General features: G+C 35.6%; 1 protein-coding gene across 5 annotated transcripts in view; it reads left to right on the forward strand.

Annotated features, from left to right (window-relative positions):
* Nucleotides 1–253: 253 nt before the first annotated feature.
* Nucleotides 254–17,296, forward strand: part of LOC144967782 (protein Smaug homolog 1-like) — a 47,646-nt gene continuing 30,603 nt past the window's right edge. The window contains exons 1-3 of one of the 5 annotated variants that reach the window (XM_078905456.1): nt 254–518; nt 9,683–10,036; nt 11,658–12,863. In XM_078905456.1, the coding sequence (XP_078761582.1) occupies nt 9,832–10,036; nt 11,658–12,863 (1,411 nt within the window). In that variant the 5' untranslated portion in view covers nt 254–518; nt 9,683–9,831. Of the gene's footprint in view, nt 519–7,074; nt 8,027–9,682; nt 10,037–11,657; nt 12,864–17,296 lie in introns of those variants that run through there. The other 4 variants (XM_078905422.1, XM_078905431.1, XM_078905448.1 and 1 more) reach the window with 4 other exon arrangements.

Raw genomic sequence — 17,296 nt, forward strand, 5'->3', positions numbered from 1 at the left:
GATAGATAGATAGATAGATAGATAGATAGATAGATAGATAGATAGATAGATAGATAGATAGATAGATAAAAAATGTATCGTTTAGTTTAGGCAAGATGATTAACACCTATTAGATATTTGAAGTTTGAAATTCTTTATTTAAATATACAAAATTAGGGCTAAACGTTTTGACTTCTATTTTGGTACGCTCTGCAAGGCGACGTCTCGCACTTCGCACTTAATCACCTTGAGTGATATTGCACCGAATGAACTCAAGGTCGGTAGTTGAGGGTAGGGGTTAGATTATCTACAAAGCAAATAAAGAAATTAGACTGGGTAGGTGAACACGAGATTGTGTGGCAAGGAATGGACGCGGACGGAGATGTTTGATTGACAGGTGTCATAAGTAAAATGGCATCCAAGGCAAGCTAAAACAATGGCATGGACATGGATTTCAATTTTCAATTTCATTGCATCAGTTTCGTCAATCGATCGGAGTTCTGCACAGGTCGTGACTAGATAATTGACTCCGGATTCAGGTCAGTTTTTCAATTATTATTATATATATATATATATATATTATTTTTTTTTGGTATGCATGATCAAGATCATTGGAGAAAACAAAATAATAATAGAGATCTAATCTAAGAATAACAAAAAAACAAAACAATATAACAACATTAATAAAATAATAAATAAATGCCAAATGTAAAAAATTTATCTTCTTTTCCCCATTGCCATCATGCTTCTAGCTAGATCGTGCTTAATTTGACGGTATTGCGCTCTCTATCACCGTCTAAATTTATTTTCTTTCTTATTCCCCACCCTTATTTACAAAGATGTTGCTTATGAATGATTGCAATTGACCGTAAATGACGTTATTTTTCATTTCCTTTTTTAAAAAAAGAACCAATAATATTTTTTAAAATTCTCTCTAGACAAATGGGTCTCGTATCTACATAGACATAATGCAAAGCCTTGGCCAAAATATAAAATTTAAATATCTAAGATCTATCTATCTATTTCAATATCCAACGATTCTAATCTAAACCATCATAATTACACTTTATGACTGAATTGCACTTTATAGAGTTATAGAGGCAACGAAATTGACGCCACTCATATCTTTGTTATAGAGTAATGATAATCATCATCACCATCATAGTCCTCATTGTTATGATACTCCCTAATTTGATAATTTGGTCTATGATGGTGATGGAAAATATATTAGCCTAGTCCATGACTTCTTTATGATTAAATGCTAATACTCATAAGTTTGACTATTTGCTTCATTTTTACATAGGTTTACTAGACCATTGCACCTACTAATCTAGGTCTATACTATATGATATTGTCTTGGATCTGAGCAAGACCAGGAATATGTATTTGCAGGTCATATAACCAAACACAATTATGAGGGCTCAGTGTTACGTTGGTTTGAAAATGTTTCCATTACAACAATGAGCCCGTAACAATTTAGGTTATTAGACCTGGAAATAAGTACACGTTGTAGTAAGAGCATAGAAAAAATAATTTACCTGCACAATATTATATTCCTTCACGTTTTATAATATTTATGGGTCCTACTCTATTATTAATTGTCGCTCTAACAAATTACCAAAGATGTTAATGACCTTATAATTGCCTTCTGGGTCGTTATTTCTATTGATTCGAGAACCCCTATTCAATTATAGATAGTATGCAGATGACGTCACTCAAGCCTTTGTTATTGTTGTTGCCATCCGCATTTGTGAGTTGTTCTCACCAAACTGTATTAACCAGACTATAAAAGTTCATGGTTACACAGAGTTTGTGTGTTGGTCCGTTATACTTCCGGATGGCAATGTTGTGAACTCCTTGGCCAAGCGCATTCTATCTATACCAAATTGACTAGAGCCTATCAATTATTAATCGTTCTTTAACAACGTAAAATTTACCAGGGAGACATCTACAACTTTTAAAATCATACATACACTCTATAAATATAAGCTGCTAGATAACATTCGTCAAAACCGAGGTGTACACATATGCACGTCGATAAAAACTCTATTGTAGTGACAATTAATCGCTCATTCATTCATTCCGTTCCATTACTGGATGATCATCACTTTAAAATGATGTACTAACGTTTTAATGATATCAAAACACTGAATTTTTAAAAAAACCTAAGATACCTCTATAGATAGAATGAAGTTGACGTCACTCGAGTCTTTGTTATTGTTTTTTGCCATCCGCGTTTACGAGTTACCTAATTCTCACTTAACTGTGTTATCCAGACTATAAAAGTTCATAGACAGAGTTTTGTGTGTTGGTCCGTTATCTTCCGGATGACAATGTTGTGAGCTTCTTAGCCAAGCGCATACTATCTATAGCTTATGTAAATTTCGATTAGAACCATCAAAGTATAATGTTAAAATCTTTTGATAAGGGAGGTAATTAACATAATCACTTATAATATAATAATTATTTTGTTACTTCCCTTGATTTGATTTTCCTTCCCCTTTTTACGATAGGGGTTGTCGTAATGGCTTGATCGGGCGTATACTTACTTATTTACGCAGGTCTGAGATGGCAAATTTCTATGACTCTAGTGTTGTTATGGAAATACTCTCAAGCCAACACATAATATTGTCCATTAAAGCTTTAAACGAAACCCAAAATGGCATCCGGTTATTAAACCTGCTAATATACTTAATTCCTCTTGTTATAATCATCGACATGACTTCTTTGCCACGATCAACTGACTTCGTGACTTTGATTTTCCTTCTGATTTATTGAATTACATATTCAAATTAAAGTGTTCATTTTCTTCTCTATTTCAATTGTTTGATAAACGACAACATGTAAATTACCTTTCTGATATGCATTATTGTAGCGCAATATAATTGGTGGGGCTGAGAGTGTTTCCATTACAACACAATTTGAACAAATACATTCCAAGCGACGTGTACAAATTATAAGTAAACGTCGATTTCAAGAAATCCAGCCCATAAAGGATGTGTGTATTACATATATATGTAAATAGTTGTCACTGCGACAGAGTGCCTGATTTCTATCTGGTCCACCGAGATAAATCAAATGTAAGTTTTTCTTCAAAACTGGTTTTATTTGTGTCTTTAAAAAACAACATCAGATCAGGAGCTGGTATTCTGTCAAGCTGAAATGTATCTTTTCATTTTAGTGGGATTGTAAGATTTTATTTGAAATAGTCTTGTTCGTTTAAAACCGTGTGTCAAAAGTATTGTGACGTATGCCTCTTTTTACTTTGTGCTTAGTGGTAACGTATATGCATCTCTCTCTCTCTCTCTCTCTCTCTCTCTCTCTCTCTCTCTCTATATATATATATATATATATTATATATTAATATATATATATATATATATATATTGAATCGTGTTTGATACAAATATGGTACGAAAAGTGCTCGACATGTAGTAATGGAGCGAATTATTATTTAAAATATTTACCACAATGTTTGGGGCAGTCTACATCAATGTTTCAGGCTCAATCTGAGCCATTGTGGTAACATTGTGGTAAATATTTTAAATAATATATATATATATATATATATATATATATATATATATATATATATATATATATATATATATCCCGCGTGTAGTATTTTTTTCCCCTTTCCGAATTCCCACCACCCAGCAGAGATTGGGTGGCTGGATCTGTAAAATCTGGTGGAAAGTATATTGCCATAGACGTATTTTACCCCAGGGGTAGCAAGCAATTGCTATTGTCGGTTTAACGCTACAGAAACGTGGCTAAACTCTGCTATTTAACTTTGCTTTGAAAATGAATCCCTCCAACAATAGATTAAGGTTAACAAGATTCGTCCATTTGGTTATCTATTCTCTATTGCGAATTGCTTTAAGGGGCGGTTTGGGTCTTTTCTAAAAAAAATTTAATTACCTACCTATATTGGACGGTTTTAATCATTCTGTATCATCAATATAGGTTAAAAAACAACATTTATGGTGAAAAACTTTAATTATCTGTGTTGATACCCATTTTGCGATCTAATTTGGGGGGTCTGACATAAAAAAATATAGCAATCTTGTGGCAAACGTTCCACAAAAACTAATGAAGGAATGACCTCCATATTCTTCCCTCTTGTCAATATTGTACCATAGTGTGTCACCATAGTGAGATTTTACGGCTTTAGCTTATGGAATTTTTATTAGATCATTACAAAGTTGAGAATCAAAATGTTATGACAAAATTGATGATTGATGATTGATGAATTCAGATTTAGGATTATAAGTTAAAATTAACAAATCTTATCAAAAAAATATCTCTATGATGACATAATACATTATCTCTGTGATAACTGTGGAAATTCTCAGACAATTTTATTGAATAGATTCTGAGAAACGTTTGACACAGTTTCCCATACCCTTAGAAAAATTACATATTGAGAAAATAGCAAAATGGCTTCCCGTTTTTCACACTTTTCTTACTACCTGTACCATTTTCGACTGTGTATTTCGTGCCTTTATAGACTACTTTAAGAATTTGGACTTCATTTATATTATTTCTAAGATAATAAAATATAATTTTCCACCAAAATCTCTAAATCAAATTTTTGAAGGATTTTCCTAATAATTAGACCCAAACCGCCCCTTAAGGGAGAATGATTGTTGATTGATTTAAAAAAATGTAAATCATTGGCAGGCCTGATAACCCAATTCATTATGGGCTCATTGTTGTAATTGAAATCTCAAAAGATGACGCAGAATAGTGTCCTCTTTCTCTGTGTATATGTATGTGTGTGTCTGTTTATATGTTTGTCTATCTCTCTCTGTTCCCCCCCCCCCCCCTCTCTCTCTCTCTCTCTATCTCTCTCTCTCTCTCTCTCTCTCTCTCTCTCTCTCTCTCTCTCTCTCTCTCTCTCTCTCTCTCTCTTTCTTCCTCTGTGTGTATGTCTGTGCGTGTACGCATTCGTCGATTTAAAATTCCATTGCTTTGTTTCCTGTACGGATTTATGTCACGATTTCTTTTCAGGGACAAGCCTTTTGTTGCAGTGAAATGATTTGTGACTTCATTATAGTACAGTCGGATATTTATTTATATTATTTATTATGGCTGTCTGTGTTTAAATTACTCGAAGAAAAGAACAAGATTATTAACGACCGAATGTTGAGTACATTTAAATTCAAAAGAAACCTTTAGGGTCATAAGGTTGGTCTTAAGGGTTTTACGGTGCTTGCAACACATTAAGGTCATATCAGCACCAGTAAAAAGGAAGAAAATGGGTTAGTAAAAAGTTCTAGAATTACAATTAAAGCACCCAAGAAAAGGTAAGACAAAGGGGAATTGGTTCAAAAAGAAAACATGTAGATTCCAAGAGCACACTAGCAAAGTATTTGATTGAGATCACCTAAAATGCTCATCCAGACACAAGCACAGGTCCCCACTAAGAGGAATACACTTAAATGTTTTACAAATCGTATATAATATAAAGAAAACATAATACAATGCATACCAGAGAGATGATTTGCAAGGAAAAAATATCATCTCCCAAAACTAACTATACATTTGACTGTTTCCCTCTCAGCTAGAGTATCCGGCCAGGGCCAGGTCAAATCCAAGTAATCTCATTCCAAGACAAAGACAGAGAATGAGTTGGAAGAGAGATATAGGGGGATAGCAGACACAGTAAGTGCCTCCCTGCCCACAATGGGAGGCCAGGAACCCCACCCAGAGGGTCATAAGGGAAAATGGGTTATTTATAGAGCATAATTGCAAGTGCACAAAGCGCTTTACAATGGGTCTTAAGAGAGTTGTACTTATTTGAAGGTATGATAACCCAAATTGTTATGGCCTCATTGTTGTAATGGAAATACTCTCAAACCGACCCAGAATATCGTCCATTTCGACAATGATAAATCAAGCCCATAACTGCGTTTTGTTATTATACCTGCTAATGTGTGCACCAAGGTCTCAGATTAGCCCTCTTTAGTTTGCTATGGCCTCAATCCAAAAGCAAAGCTCAATAGCTACTGTCGGAGGAGACATGACGACTGTAGTCTACCTAAGGCAATAGCACAATTTATTTTTTTCGACACTGAAAATTGTTACCGGTCAAGTATTCATTTTACACCAGAGAACGGTGAGATAATGAGCATGATATCAAAGAAGCGGGACTTGAAACAGAAACCTATTGGTCCGAAGGCGGATGACATACCACAAGACCACAAAGTGGCACTTCAGACACGGGATAGAGAATCAGTACGAAAAAAAAGTCCCGGGCAAATGAATGAATGTGAATCAAATTTTCAATGATATCCAAAATGTAACCATTTCTTAAACAATTGAGTGTATGCGAGTCCCAATTGCTCATCGGTCGAGTACCTAACAAAAGGGACACGTATCAATCCCGGGTGTATTATTTTTTTCCCCATCCGAATTCCCACCACCCAGCAGAGATTGGGTGGCTGGATCTGTAAAATCTGGTGGAAAGGTTATTGCCATTTACGTGTTTTACCCCAGGAGTAACAAGCAATTGCTATTGTCGGTTTAACGCTACAGAAACGTGGATAAACTCTGCTATTTAACTTTGCGTTGGATGAATCCCTCCAACAATAGATTAAGGTTTGCAAGATTCGTCCATTTGGTTATCTATTCTCCATTGCGAATTGCTTTAAGGTAGAATGATTGTTGATTGATTTAAAAAAAATAAATAATGATTGCAGGCCTGATAACCCAATTCATTATGGGCTCATTTCTGCATCACTCTACATAGTGTTTGATTGAAACCAATGATATACTCATAGGTGAAACATGGTCTAGCTTGCCGAATGATCAGTATGTTTTGATATCTTCCTCGATTGGTCGAAAAGTATTTTTTCAAAACATTATTTGTTGTCAGATATAAATTTATTATCAGTTTTTTGTCCAATGTCAAATCGTTGGTCACTAGCCATTACCGAAACCCATTAATATTCAAACCGATAAAAACGATTCCAAATTCACGTCACACTCTTGTGACGTCGACTTGAGTGCGCTTACAAACCATAGATTTCCTCAATACAAGATCGTATCGGGTCGGAAAGCGAGGAGTGAGATCGAGGAGACAGCGCGCGCACAGACACACCACACAGCGCGCGCGCACACACACACACACACACACACACACACAGACACATACACACACAGTCTCTCTCTCTCTATCTCTCTCTCAAACACAAACACACGCATACACACAAACACACACACACACACACACAACACACACATTATAATAAAAGAACGTGTGTGGTACCAAGTGCAAAGTGGGTATGCGGACTGTACACAAAATACGTCTGCTCTTCACAACTTTGATTTCCTTTTGGAAAAGGATTTGATATTTAATTCGTTTAGGATATTATTACTGTCTCCATTCAGTCTGTGATTAATTCGGGATGGAGCTAAAGACACGCAACAGAGGATTAATTTGATCGGCATCGATCGATCTGTTGAATGTTATTTGTAAAAATGTTTAGGAGATCGTTGATCATTTCTATTTATCTTGTTTCCTCTCTTCCTTGAGTCAAATGTAATGTTTACAATTGAGAATCCTTGTACTATAAAAAGGTATGCTTTTTAAAAATGTTCATATTGTCAACATTAATTCGCGTTAAACGATCGTTTTGACCCTTAATTAGCCACCCAGAAGCCGTAAATAACTGCTGAAAGTTAATTGATTGTTATGTGTAAGTGTAAGCTCGTCAATGAAGATGTGTAGTGAAATACACACGGGTTGATGGGGCTATTTTTAGCAAGCCATTGGCCTCTCAAGCTTTTATTACAACCATGGCATGGTGTGTAGTCACGATTTATTTAGATAGAAGGCAAAGATCAAGAATGAAATGGAATGGTACAATGTAGATTGACTTAAACGTTCAACGTTTCTAATACTAGACGTCTAATTCTAATACAAATATGTAAATATGGATGATATTAATATTACAATTTAAAATTCAAAGACGAAAGCAAGAAAACAATGGATTACTTGAATATTTTAATTTGTTAAATATAATTAATAATTATAATCACAGTGAGTATAGTACATAGTAAATTATAGAAAAGTATTTCTAAATATATATTTTAACTATGTCATGTTGACAATATTATTGTTGTACTTCAATATTTTATGTTAATTAATGTTGTTTTGTTATATTGTATTGTAAGTGTAAGGTTTTAGTTTTTTGGGCTGCCGAACTTTCGTTCACATAAAAAATATTTAAGAGATTCCCAGTCCGACTGATTGCTGTTTATTTACATTTCAATAAAGACGATAATGATGATTTGAATGCAACAATTGCTTCAATTAATTCATGTCATTCATACAAGTTGTATAAAAGTATGCTATCGGTACAGGGTTTGGTAGTATCTGAACCACAATGATATAAATAAACTACACCACACTACAAATTTTCCTGTGCGTGTGTGTGTGTGTGTGCGGGGGGGGGGGGGGGGGGGTTAAAATGATAAAATGAACTCATTTTTCAATAAGCAATGATGGTTGATATTGATAATGATGAAATTGGTTGTTAATTGAGAAACATAATTATAATGGTCATGTATCACTCATTAGATTTACTGGAATAGGATTTGCAATAATGATGATGATTATGATGAAAATAATAATGATAATACTAATACTCATAGTAATGATTATTATAATAATAATAATAGTAGTAGTAGTAGTCGTAGTGAACTAGTAGTAGGATTAGTAATAATGAAAATTATTATATAGTGATAATGAAATGGTAAATATAGTATAATAATAATGATTAATAAGTAGATGAGAAAAAATGATTTATTCTTTTTTTATTTTTAAAGTAAGACAATAATCATCTATAAAGGAAATTTGAAATAATGACAAAATTAATTATCATTATCGATAATTGAAATACTGATTACTCATTGCGATTTTATTCTGTGGGATAGAATTAGAAGGAGGCCCTGGCCATAGCTGAGTGGATTGCATTTACTCTCAAAGACTTGGTTTGAATCACATCACTTATTTGCAGTTCTTGACTGCTGCTGAGAGTTGATGTTCCCCTTTTTGTGTGCGTGTGTGTGTGTTTTACAGAACGTTTTAGAAAGCTCTTGCTTCTTCAGACAAATTTTTCATATGTTGCGAAATGTTCCATGAAATAAGAATCCAGCAGTCTCACAGTAATTTTTGAGATATGACATGAAGAATAATGTTAGAGTTAGTGTAAGGGCAATAAATGTTGACTCTGGATTGTATCATTCATACACATATATTCTACTATGATAGAAGGTCACTTACAGGTACCAGCTGCGATGCTGCAGACACAATTGTTATGATAAGCGGTTTACGTCCTCAACCAATGCGACCAGGTCTTTTGCGTTCAGCCAAACTTTAACAACCAGTATCGTATCATTCATAAATCATGTAAACATATTTCAATTTTTAATGAACATGTGAAATAATTGAAATTGAGTGTTGCTTTTAAAGTCTCCTGCCAGCTCCACATTATATCACACAATCTAAGCATTTACTTAAAGATGATCATTTTTTGAACTATTACTATTACTCATTTGATGTATATTATGACATGATATGTATTGTTTTATATTGATTTGTATTATTATTATAAGCCTCTTGCCAAAACTGTTATGGTAGAAATACTTCCATTCTTGTAAATATATTCATTTTTTTATTTATTTCTCTCTTTAGATGTGGTGAAGAAATTCTATTGGAACTTATTTTGAAAATCAAACAAATTTATAGTATTTCAACTGATCTAACCTTAGTGACGTAGTCTGCTTGGGTTTGGTTATTTTTCCATCTCTTTGGCAACTCTGTGGATCATTCAGTGAGACAAAATGAAGTCCAACGCCTTTAGGGAACAAGTGGCCATGCTCTTTTCTTGGTTCAAAACCTGGAGTGACTGTGAGCAGACAGTTGCTATATATTCGTTGCTCAAAAGGAGCTCTCCAGTCCAGGCCAAGTTCCTCCAGCAAGTTTTGCAGTATGTTCTCACTGATTGCAATGATGTCAAGGAATTGGAGGAAAAGGCCAATGATGAAGGTGGGTTGTATTCTCACCGTTTTACTTTTTAGTATTAATATGTATTTAAATTTAAATGGAAGGATTGTTTCAGGAAGGAGGATGGAAGATAATTTTACTTAGGTCTTATCACACCCAAAGGTCCACCTTAAAAACCTGAACCGTTGAGTGATTATAACACCTGTTATTTTTTATTAGTATAATTTTTGTTGTTGTTATTGTTATTGATCAATAATTTCTGATTTCATTTGAAAGGATTATAATGAGGGCCTATTATTAAACATCTCTCTAAAATATAATGCTACAGTTTGATTATACGTTGCATTTTGATCAATTGGCTGAGCTTTTTAGGCAGTTATTCCATGCTTGTATTATTTCATACTGTTCGGTCGCTGGAATGTCAAATATGTAGCTGTTTGTCCTCATGAAACCTACCTGTTCTATCCCCTTCTTAGTATTAAGTATTACTCTAAATCTAAAGTAGATAACACCTTAAATGTATCCAGACACACATTTATGGTTTGAGATAAGCATGCTTCTTAGTGTTGCTGGGATGTAGGAGGTGGCTATAAGGTCAGCGGCTAGGAGGTGTAACAATTTGAAGTCGTCGTTATAGTAACACTAAAATGCGAATGCTGTATTTGTGATCCATGGGTGCCCAATTTGTGGCAAACTCTGTATTTAAATTTTTTAAATCTTTGATTTAAGATTAGCCTCATAACATATTAAACCTGTTTATTTGTTCTTTATTAAAAATGAACAATTTTCCACCATAAGCTGGTCATACAGGAAAGGACATGTTATATTGCAATAGCTCAGCTAACAATTCTTGAACTTCAGTTTGCAATTCAGTTGGTATTTAAGTAGAAATAGGAACATACAGTTCAGTACAGTACTCTGGTTCACTATACAAAAACTGGGACAAACCCTGACATAAACAACTTATGAAGGAACCTGGAGTTTACATGGTGTCACAAAAAAGTAGAAGACAATTTATGAGGGAAAGATTGTTTCGTTTGTATGCTGGACACATTCTTTATGGATATCTGTACTTTATAGATTTTTGGTTGAACTTGGGGCTCAAAAGTCACATGCTCATCCTGTATAGATAGTATGAAGTTGACGTCACTCCAGTATTTGCTATCGCTTTTTGCTTGAGTAATTCTCACTAAACTGGATTAACCAGACTATATACGTTCAAGGTTGCACATAGTTTTGTGTGCTGGTCCGTTATACTTCCGTGTGGCAATGTTGTGAGCTTCTTTGCTAAGCGCATACTATCTATAGACTTTTTTTTTTCTCAGTTGTCTCAATTTCAGCTCAGAACATTTTGTTAGTAGAGTAAATCACACCAAAATCAGCAAGATCTATTTGGTTACATGACATGACAGATTTGTTTGCCTGTATTGATTTCACATTTTTTCTCAATGAGAAAAGTGTTTTGTGCACTTCAAGGCTAATTTTATGGCAAACTAGATACATTGGCAATCAATCTTCGTGTATTCTGTGGCCATGTGGTGTTATCAATATAGTAACTTGCCTTGAAAAAGTCTGCTGAAGGTTTGCTTATATGAGAGGGGTGGGGGGACCACTTGAATGTAGCAATAATTCAGTACTTATTTATTTTCTTTCTACCTCATAGAATATGTGCGGAGTCTTCGGAGCAAAGAGAAAGGAGTATTTCATCAGCTATTGCAATTATTTCCTCTACTTAAAGTTGGTGAAAGTGCTGCCAAAGCTGCCTACTTAGAACTCATCCCCGATCATCTGACACACACTATTCAAAATGGTGTTAACATTGAAGAAAGCCGACAACTCATCTCCTTTTCCCTTATTCACCCTGCTCTCTCTCCTGAAGAACGTTTGCCCCTGCAAGGTTGGCTTGTCTATTTGGATGAAAGACTGACATATGGTAACAATTTCCAGAACTTTAATAATGCTTTCATGGGCTCCAACAATCGCTTAGCTGTAGGTAGCAGCAGTAGCAGTAGTAGTAGTGGTGGGAGCAACAATCCGAGCCATAGCCCTTCGCCTGTATCTCCATCTCACCGATCAATAAGTCAGTCGTCATTGTGTCAAGATTCCAGTAACCAGGACTACAATAATCAAGTAATACCAACCAACACCAACCCTAACATGTTGTCACCTCACATCTTGCCCAAACATAATCATAGCAACACTTCTCAATCCTCCAGCCCAACTATCAACTTTTGGCAACAGCATTCACAACAGCAAGTTCCCAATAACCAAATTTCCCATGGACTCTCTTCAGGTGTTGATTGTAATCTTACATCTGGTCAAGCCTTTAGCAACTTGCCTGGTAATTTTAGCAATACTAACAATAATAATAGTGGTAATAATAATCTTGCTGTTGGCCACAGCAGCGGGAGCAATATTTCTTATAGCCCATCATCCATTAGCTCAGGTCAGAGATCAATTAGTCAAACCTCGTTGTGTCAGGACTCTCAAGAGCAGGTTCAAATCAATTCCTCTGGTATGGGTCCATTGTCTGGGCATTCATCAGGCTCATCTGTCCACCAATGGCAACATCAGCAGCAACAACAGTCTAACCAGCAACTGTTTCAGCATTCGTTCCAAGGAAACCAATCGGTCTTAGAACCCAGCCCAGGACACAGCAGTCTGTCTAGTTCAGATGTTTCACGATATGGTGGTCATTACAATGCACCGTCTGGTAATAGTCATAGGACATTGCGAGCCTCCAACAGTCACAATATGGGAGCATATGATGCTCCCAGAGGTCATATGCCCCTTAAAGCCACTGCCTCTGCTCCACCAAATTTCAATTCATCTCAATTGCCGTCCTCAAAATACCAGGATAAGTTTTCATGTAAGTACTGTTATTTTGTAATTTTATTTAACACATGAATATTGTCTGGTTATAATTTCCTGTTGATATGTTTGGACTATTTGCCATTGGTCACATTAAGTCATAAATAGATTATGGTTGACAACACTAACACACCCTTGTCTGTTGTGATCTCTGCCAATCAGAGATGTCGTGAGTTCTCATTCGGTTGTGTTTGATGCCAAGTTTGTTTTAATTGTTTTGTCGGCCACAGCTGATTTTTGACTGAATTGCATTCATGTCACAAATACATTCTGACTATAAATACAGTTGCATGCAGTCCATTTGAATACTTGGCAGATGTGACTGGCAAAATGGTACCAGTTTTGACCACACAAGATTGCGTTAAACATCGCCCACTCAGTCTGTGGGATTGAATGACCAATAAACATGAGAAGCACCAGCCACATTCTTTTAAAAACCATCTACTTGATTTGAAACCAGCACTATGCACAATTATCAAACCAATGGTGAACATAAGCAATGATACTGCCACACTCATTTCACCTGATAAAACAAAAGTTCTGCTGTAGCTTTAGTTGTTGAGCAGTTGAAGAATCATAATATTGTCAATTAACTGTGCTGAAAATTTAAGCCTATTATTATATTATTGGAATAGTTTTTACTTGATAAGATTCATTCTAATTATACGTCAGCCCACGATATCTGATTCTCCTTCTTATGTTTCTTTACCTTATCATCTTTACTAGTCTTGCTGTCATATAAATATCTTGAATGCATCTTGTCACATAATACATATATACATAATAGATAATGCAACTTTAAAAGATATCTCATAACATAAAAGATAATACATGCCGAAGGATATCTCTCTGAAAGCAATTAAACGATTATTAACCTCTTTTTATATTTTATCTGCATTCCTTTGAATCTATATTTCTTTCACTTCCATTCCATAACTGTTAACGGATGAATTGTTTAGCTAAGCTATATTTTATTTTCTGACGTCATTCCATTTAAGTCTATTTAAATGAATTATACAAAATTACTGGCAGGATGTTATCCTTGACGTACTTGGCACAATTGGCGCATAATTATTGGCATAGCTAATTTTATGTTTGCAGTACTACGTAGTTGGGATCTTGGAATGGTATGCTGACCTCTTTTAATGTATGATCGGTTGATTTTTATATTTGTCTTGAAATGTCCCATCCTTGCTGCTGTTCTGTCCCAGACTTTTTTGTTTTTTAAACAGACCGGGATGTTATGAGACAAACAGGCCGTTAGATTTTAATGGTGTCAACTTTTATAGATGGTGTTAGATAATATTAGGGATTACGTTCCTGTGCATCATTTTTTTTTTTTTTGCTCAATACGCGTAACAATGTTTTATACCCCCCCCCCCCCCCCCTTCCCTTCCCAGCAGGCAGAATCAACATTACAATTTATATTGTTAATTTTGCTTTTTGTTTGCCACTTCTTCTTCTTCTTCTTCTTCTTCTTCTTCTTCTTCTTCTTCTTCTTCTTCTTCTTCTTCTTCTTCTTCTTCTTCTTCTTCTTCTTCTTCGCTTCTTCTTCTTCGATGATTATCATATTATTTATTTATTTTTCTCTTCATCGTCAGTTAAATTTTCAAAACGCTCTTGGGGATTATTGGATCGTGCGCCGATATTGTGCCGCTGCCTCCTCGTCGTCCTGTCTTGCCTTATGTATCTCGTTATTACTGTTAATTGTCTCTAAATATATACGAAGACGGGGTTAATGTACTGACAACAATGGCGGCACAGGGTTCACTTTATTGGCTGCCGCTTTCCAATGAATGATAAGCATTGTGGAGTAGTCACGATATGGCCGATCTGTCAAACAACAACACCACGATTTTTCGCGGCCGGCTGCCATATGCCGACAAAACGCCTTTTTTCTTCATTTTGTTAGATTTTTTCCCTCTTCAAATATCGAAGAATTAAGATGGCACCCAACAAATCAAAGAATCTTGGAATTTTCAATTTCATTTTTGTTTGTTTGTTGGTATGTTCATTAGTAATATTTGAAGAATAAACATTTCTGGCCGGCGTGTACATATATTCAGGTCTGACATCCGAACGCAATTATTATGGGCCTGTTTTAACGTTGTAGTGGACCATATTTTGCGTCATTTTGTTATTTCCATTACAAATTATTATGAAGCCCATTATGAATTGGGTTATCAGACCTGCAAATAAGTACACTTCGATTGTGGTCAATATTTTTTCAAAGCGTTTTGCTATTGTACGGTAGTTCAATGACAGCGTGTGACAGACGCTACATTGCTTTCCGTGTCGTGTCGTGATCAACCAATATGAGGTGAAAGTATTTTAGATCTTCCGACATCAAGACAATTACGGTCAATAATCATGCTATTAATAACGACGACGATCTTGGTGGTCTATGGGTTTATAAAAATAGTCAGTAAATCGAATTAAAATTGCATTCTATTTTAAACTTCCGATCTAGCCTTTCCCCGCTCCTCTCATTTTGCTTGTATATTGTGCGTAGCCCCCACCATACCCCTATCATAGTAATAATAGTTCCGTATGACTTGCGTAATTCGCACAGTTGTGTTGAGTACAAATATAGTCCATCATATACAGATTTCGTCATTTTGTTGTATTATTTTCACTTGTTTGCTTCGCCGCAAGGGAGCAAGAACCCCCCCCCCCCCCCCCCCCCCCCAAAGAAAAAACACAACAACAGAACTCTGGAGCATTTATGTAGAGCAGTATCCGGATTATTCCCGCACAATTTTCACTAAACGTGCTAAAAGCGCTTCACAGGGGGTCCCTAGCCAACAGCAACGCCTAACATATAGGGCGAGGTGATATTACAATTTTTCCGACAGATAACGCTGTTAATGGCCAGGTACTCATTTTACATCTGAATACGGTGCGAGAATGTAAGCAAAGAGCCTTTTCCAAGGACTCAACTATGCGCCATTCATATAATGATCGCATCGAATTGAAAATAGTGATGGATATATATCTAGGGTATACTAAGTCGGAACAAATCAAATTAAACACTTCATATCGTTCTAAAAGATGCTATGATGGTAATTTTAGAATGGCGATAAAAACGAATCATCCTTTTTTAGTCTTTCCGTTGGGTTGGGCTGTCTTCTTCTTGCATCTAAAGTGGTCAAATCACATGATTACATGATCATTTTTTTCTTATTGCTCCTCCTGTTTTGGCTTATTTTAGTATCAGATAGTTTACTCATAACTTGTGCGAGCTGATATCAAGCAAGTGATGTCATTTAAAAAAAAAAAATTTTAGATAGACGTAAACATCCACACTTACTCATTAATTTTTTTTTTTTTTCAGTGACTCATGTGGTTTAAAATTTTAAAAAGAGAGATAGCTCATAAGCTGAAGTGAGCATTTCATATTGACATCGATAACGTGTATGCTCCTGAGTGTTGTTATCATAATATTCTGATGAATTATTTGTCAAATAACCTTTGAGGCAGCAGCTTCTAATGGTGCTCACACTACTATGTTATGACTATCGACCCAATCTGAAAATTATTTACCGCACTCGTGCACCGTCGCAAACCCGCCCGGAAGCTTCGTCACATCACACCCTTCAACTAAATGCTCTGCTGTTTCGGGTTCCTTCCCACATCGCGTACATGTTGGATAGGTGGAAAGTGTCCCCACTGATGAAGCGATTTTGAGTCTGCTTGTATTTGACAGCTTCTTTCAAGGAGACTTTAAAAAAAACAAAAAACATTGAGATGATCTGTTGACGGAGAGGTGAGAAAGGCAGGATTATTATGGCCTGACTTGTACTTATTTGCAAAATATTTGCAAATACATATTATGTTCACCTACTTATGGCCCCAATCAGAAAGATGGCCTAAAACTGGATGTGCTGGAAGAATACTGTTACAGTCCTATGTCCCAAGAGGAATGTCCGAATCGATATTTAGGTTTTTAAGCAATCCTTTTGTGGTGTCATGGTTATATTATAACACAATATCTTAAAATTAACATCGAAATATTCCGTTGTAGCAATCACTAAGATTTAGTTGTACAGCTCATGGTGTATTTTTCTCATCCACCTAAAAGTAATAATGTGTGTGTGTGTGTGTGTGTGTGTGTGTGTGTGTGTGTGTGTGTGTGTGTGTTGGGGGGGGGGGTGCCTGTGTTTTTATTGATGTCAGTTTACGCATAGAAAAGGCCTCTTTTTAAAAAAAAAACTTTTCGATCAATATCGAACTCCTAAAAAATGTAATTGCGTAGTTATGTCTCGTGTGTATCAAAGAAAATGGGGCCCTTGTGGCTAAGTCACCCTGACATAGACGCTCGATGCAGACGCCAACATATTAATTTCATTCATACTTTTAATCGATTTTGTTCATCATAAGAAACACAAACACGCAAACCAACAAAACTTGTAGATTGTGACCACCAGCCCC

The sequence above is a fragment of the Berghia stephanieae genome, chromosome 1 (genome assembly GCF_034508935.2).
Source record: "Berghia stephanieae isolate SIO BIC M18660-M18661 chromosome 1, UCSD_Bste_1.3, whole genome shotgun sequence".
In the NCBI taxonomy this organism is placed as follows: Eukaryota; Metazoa; Mollusca; class Gastropoda; order Nudibranchia; family Aeolidiidae; genus Berghia; species Berghia stephanieae.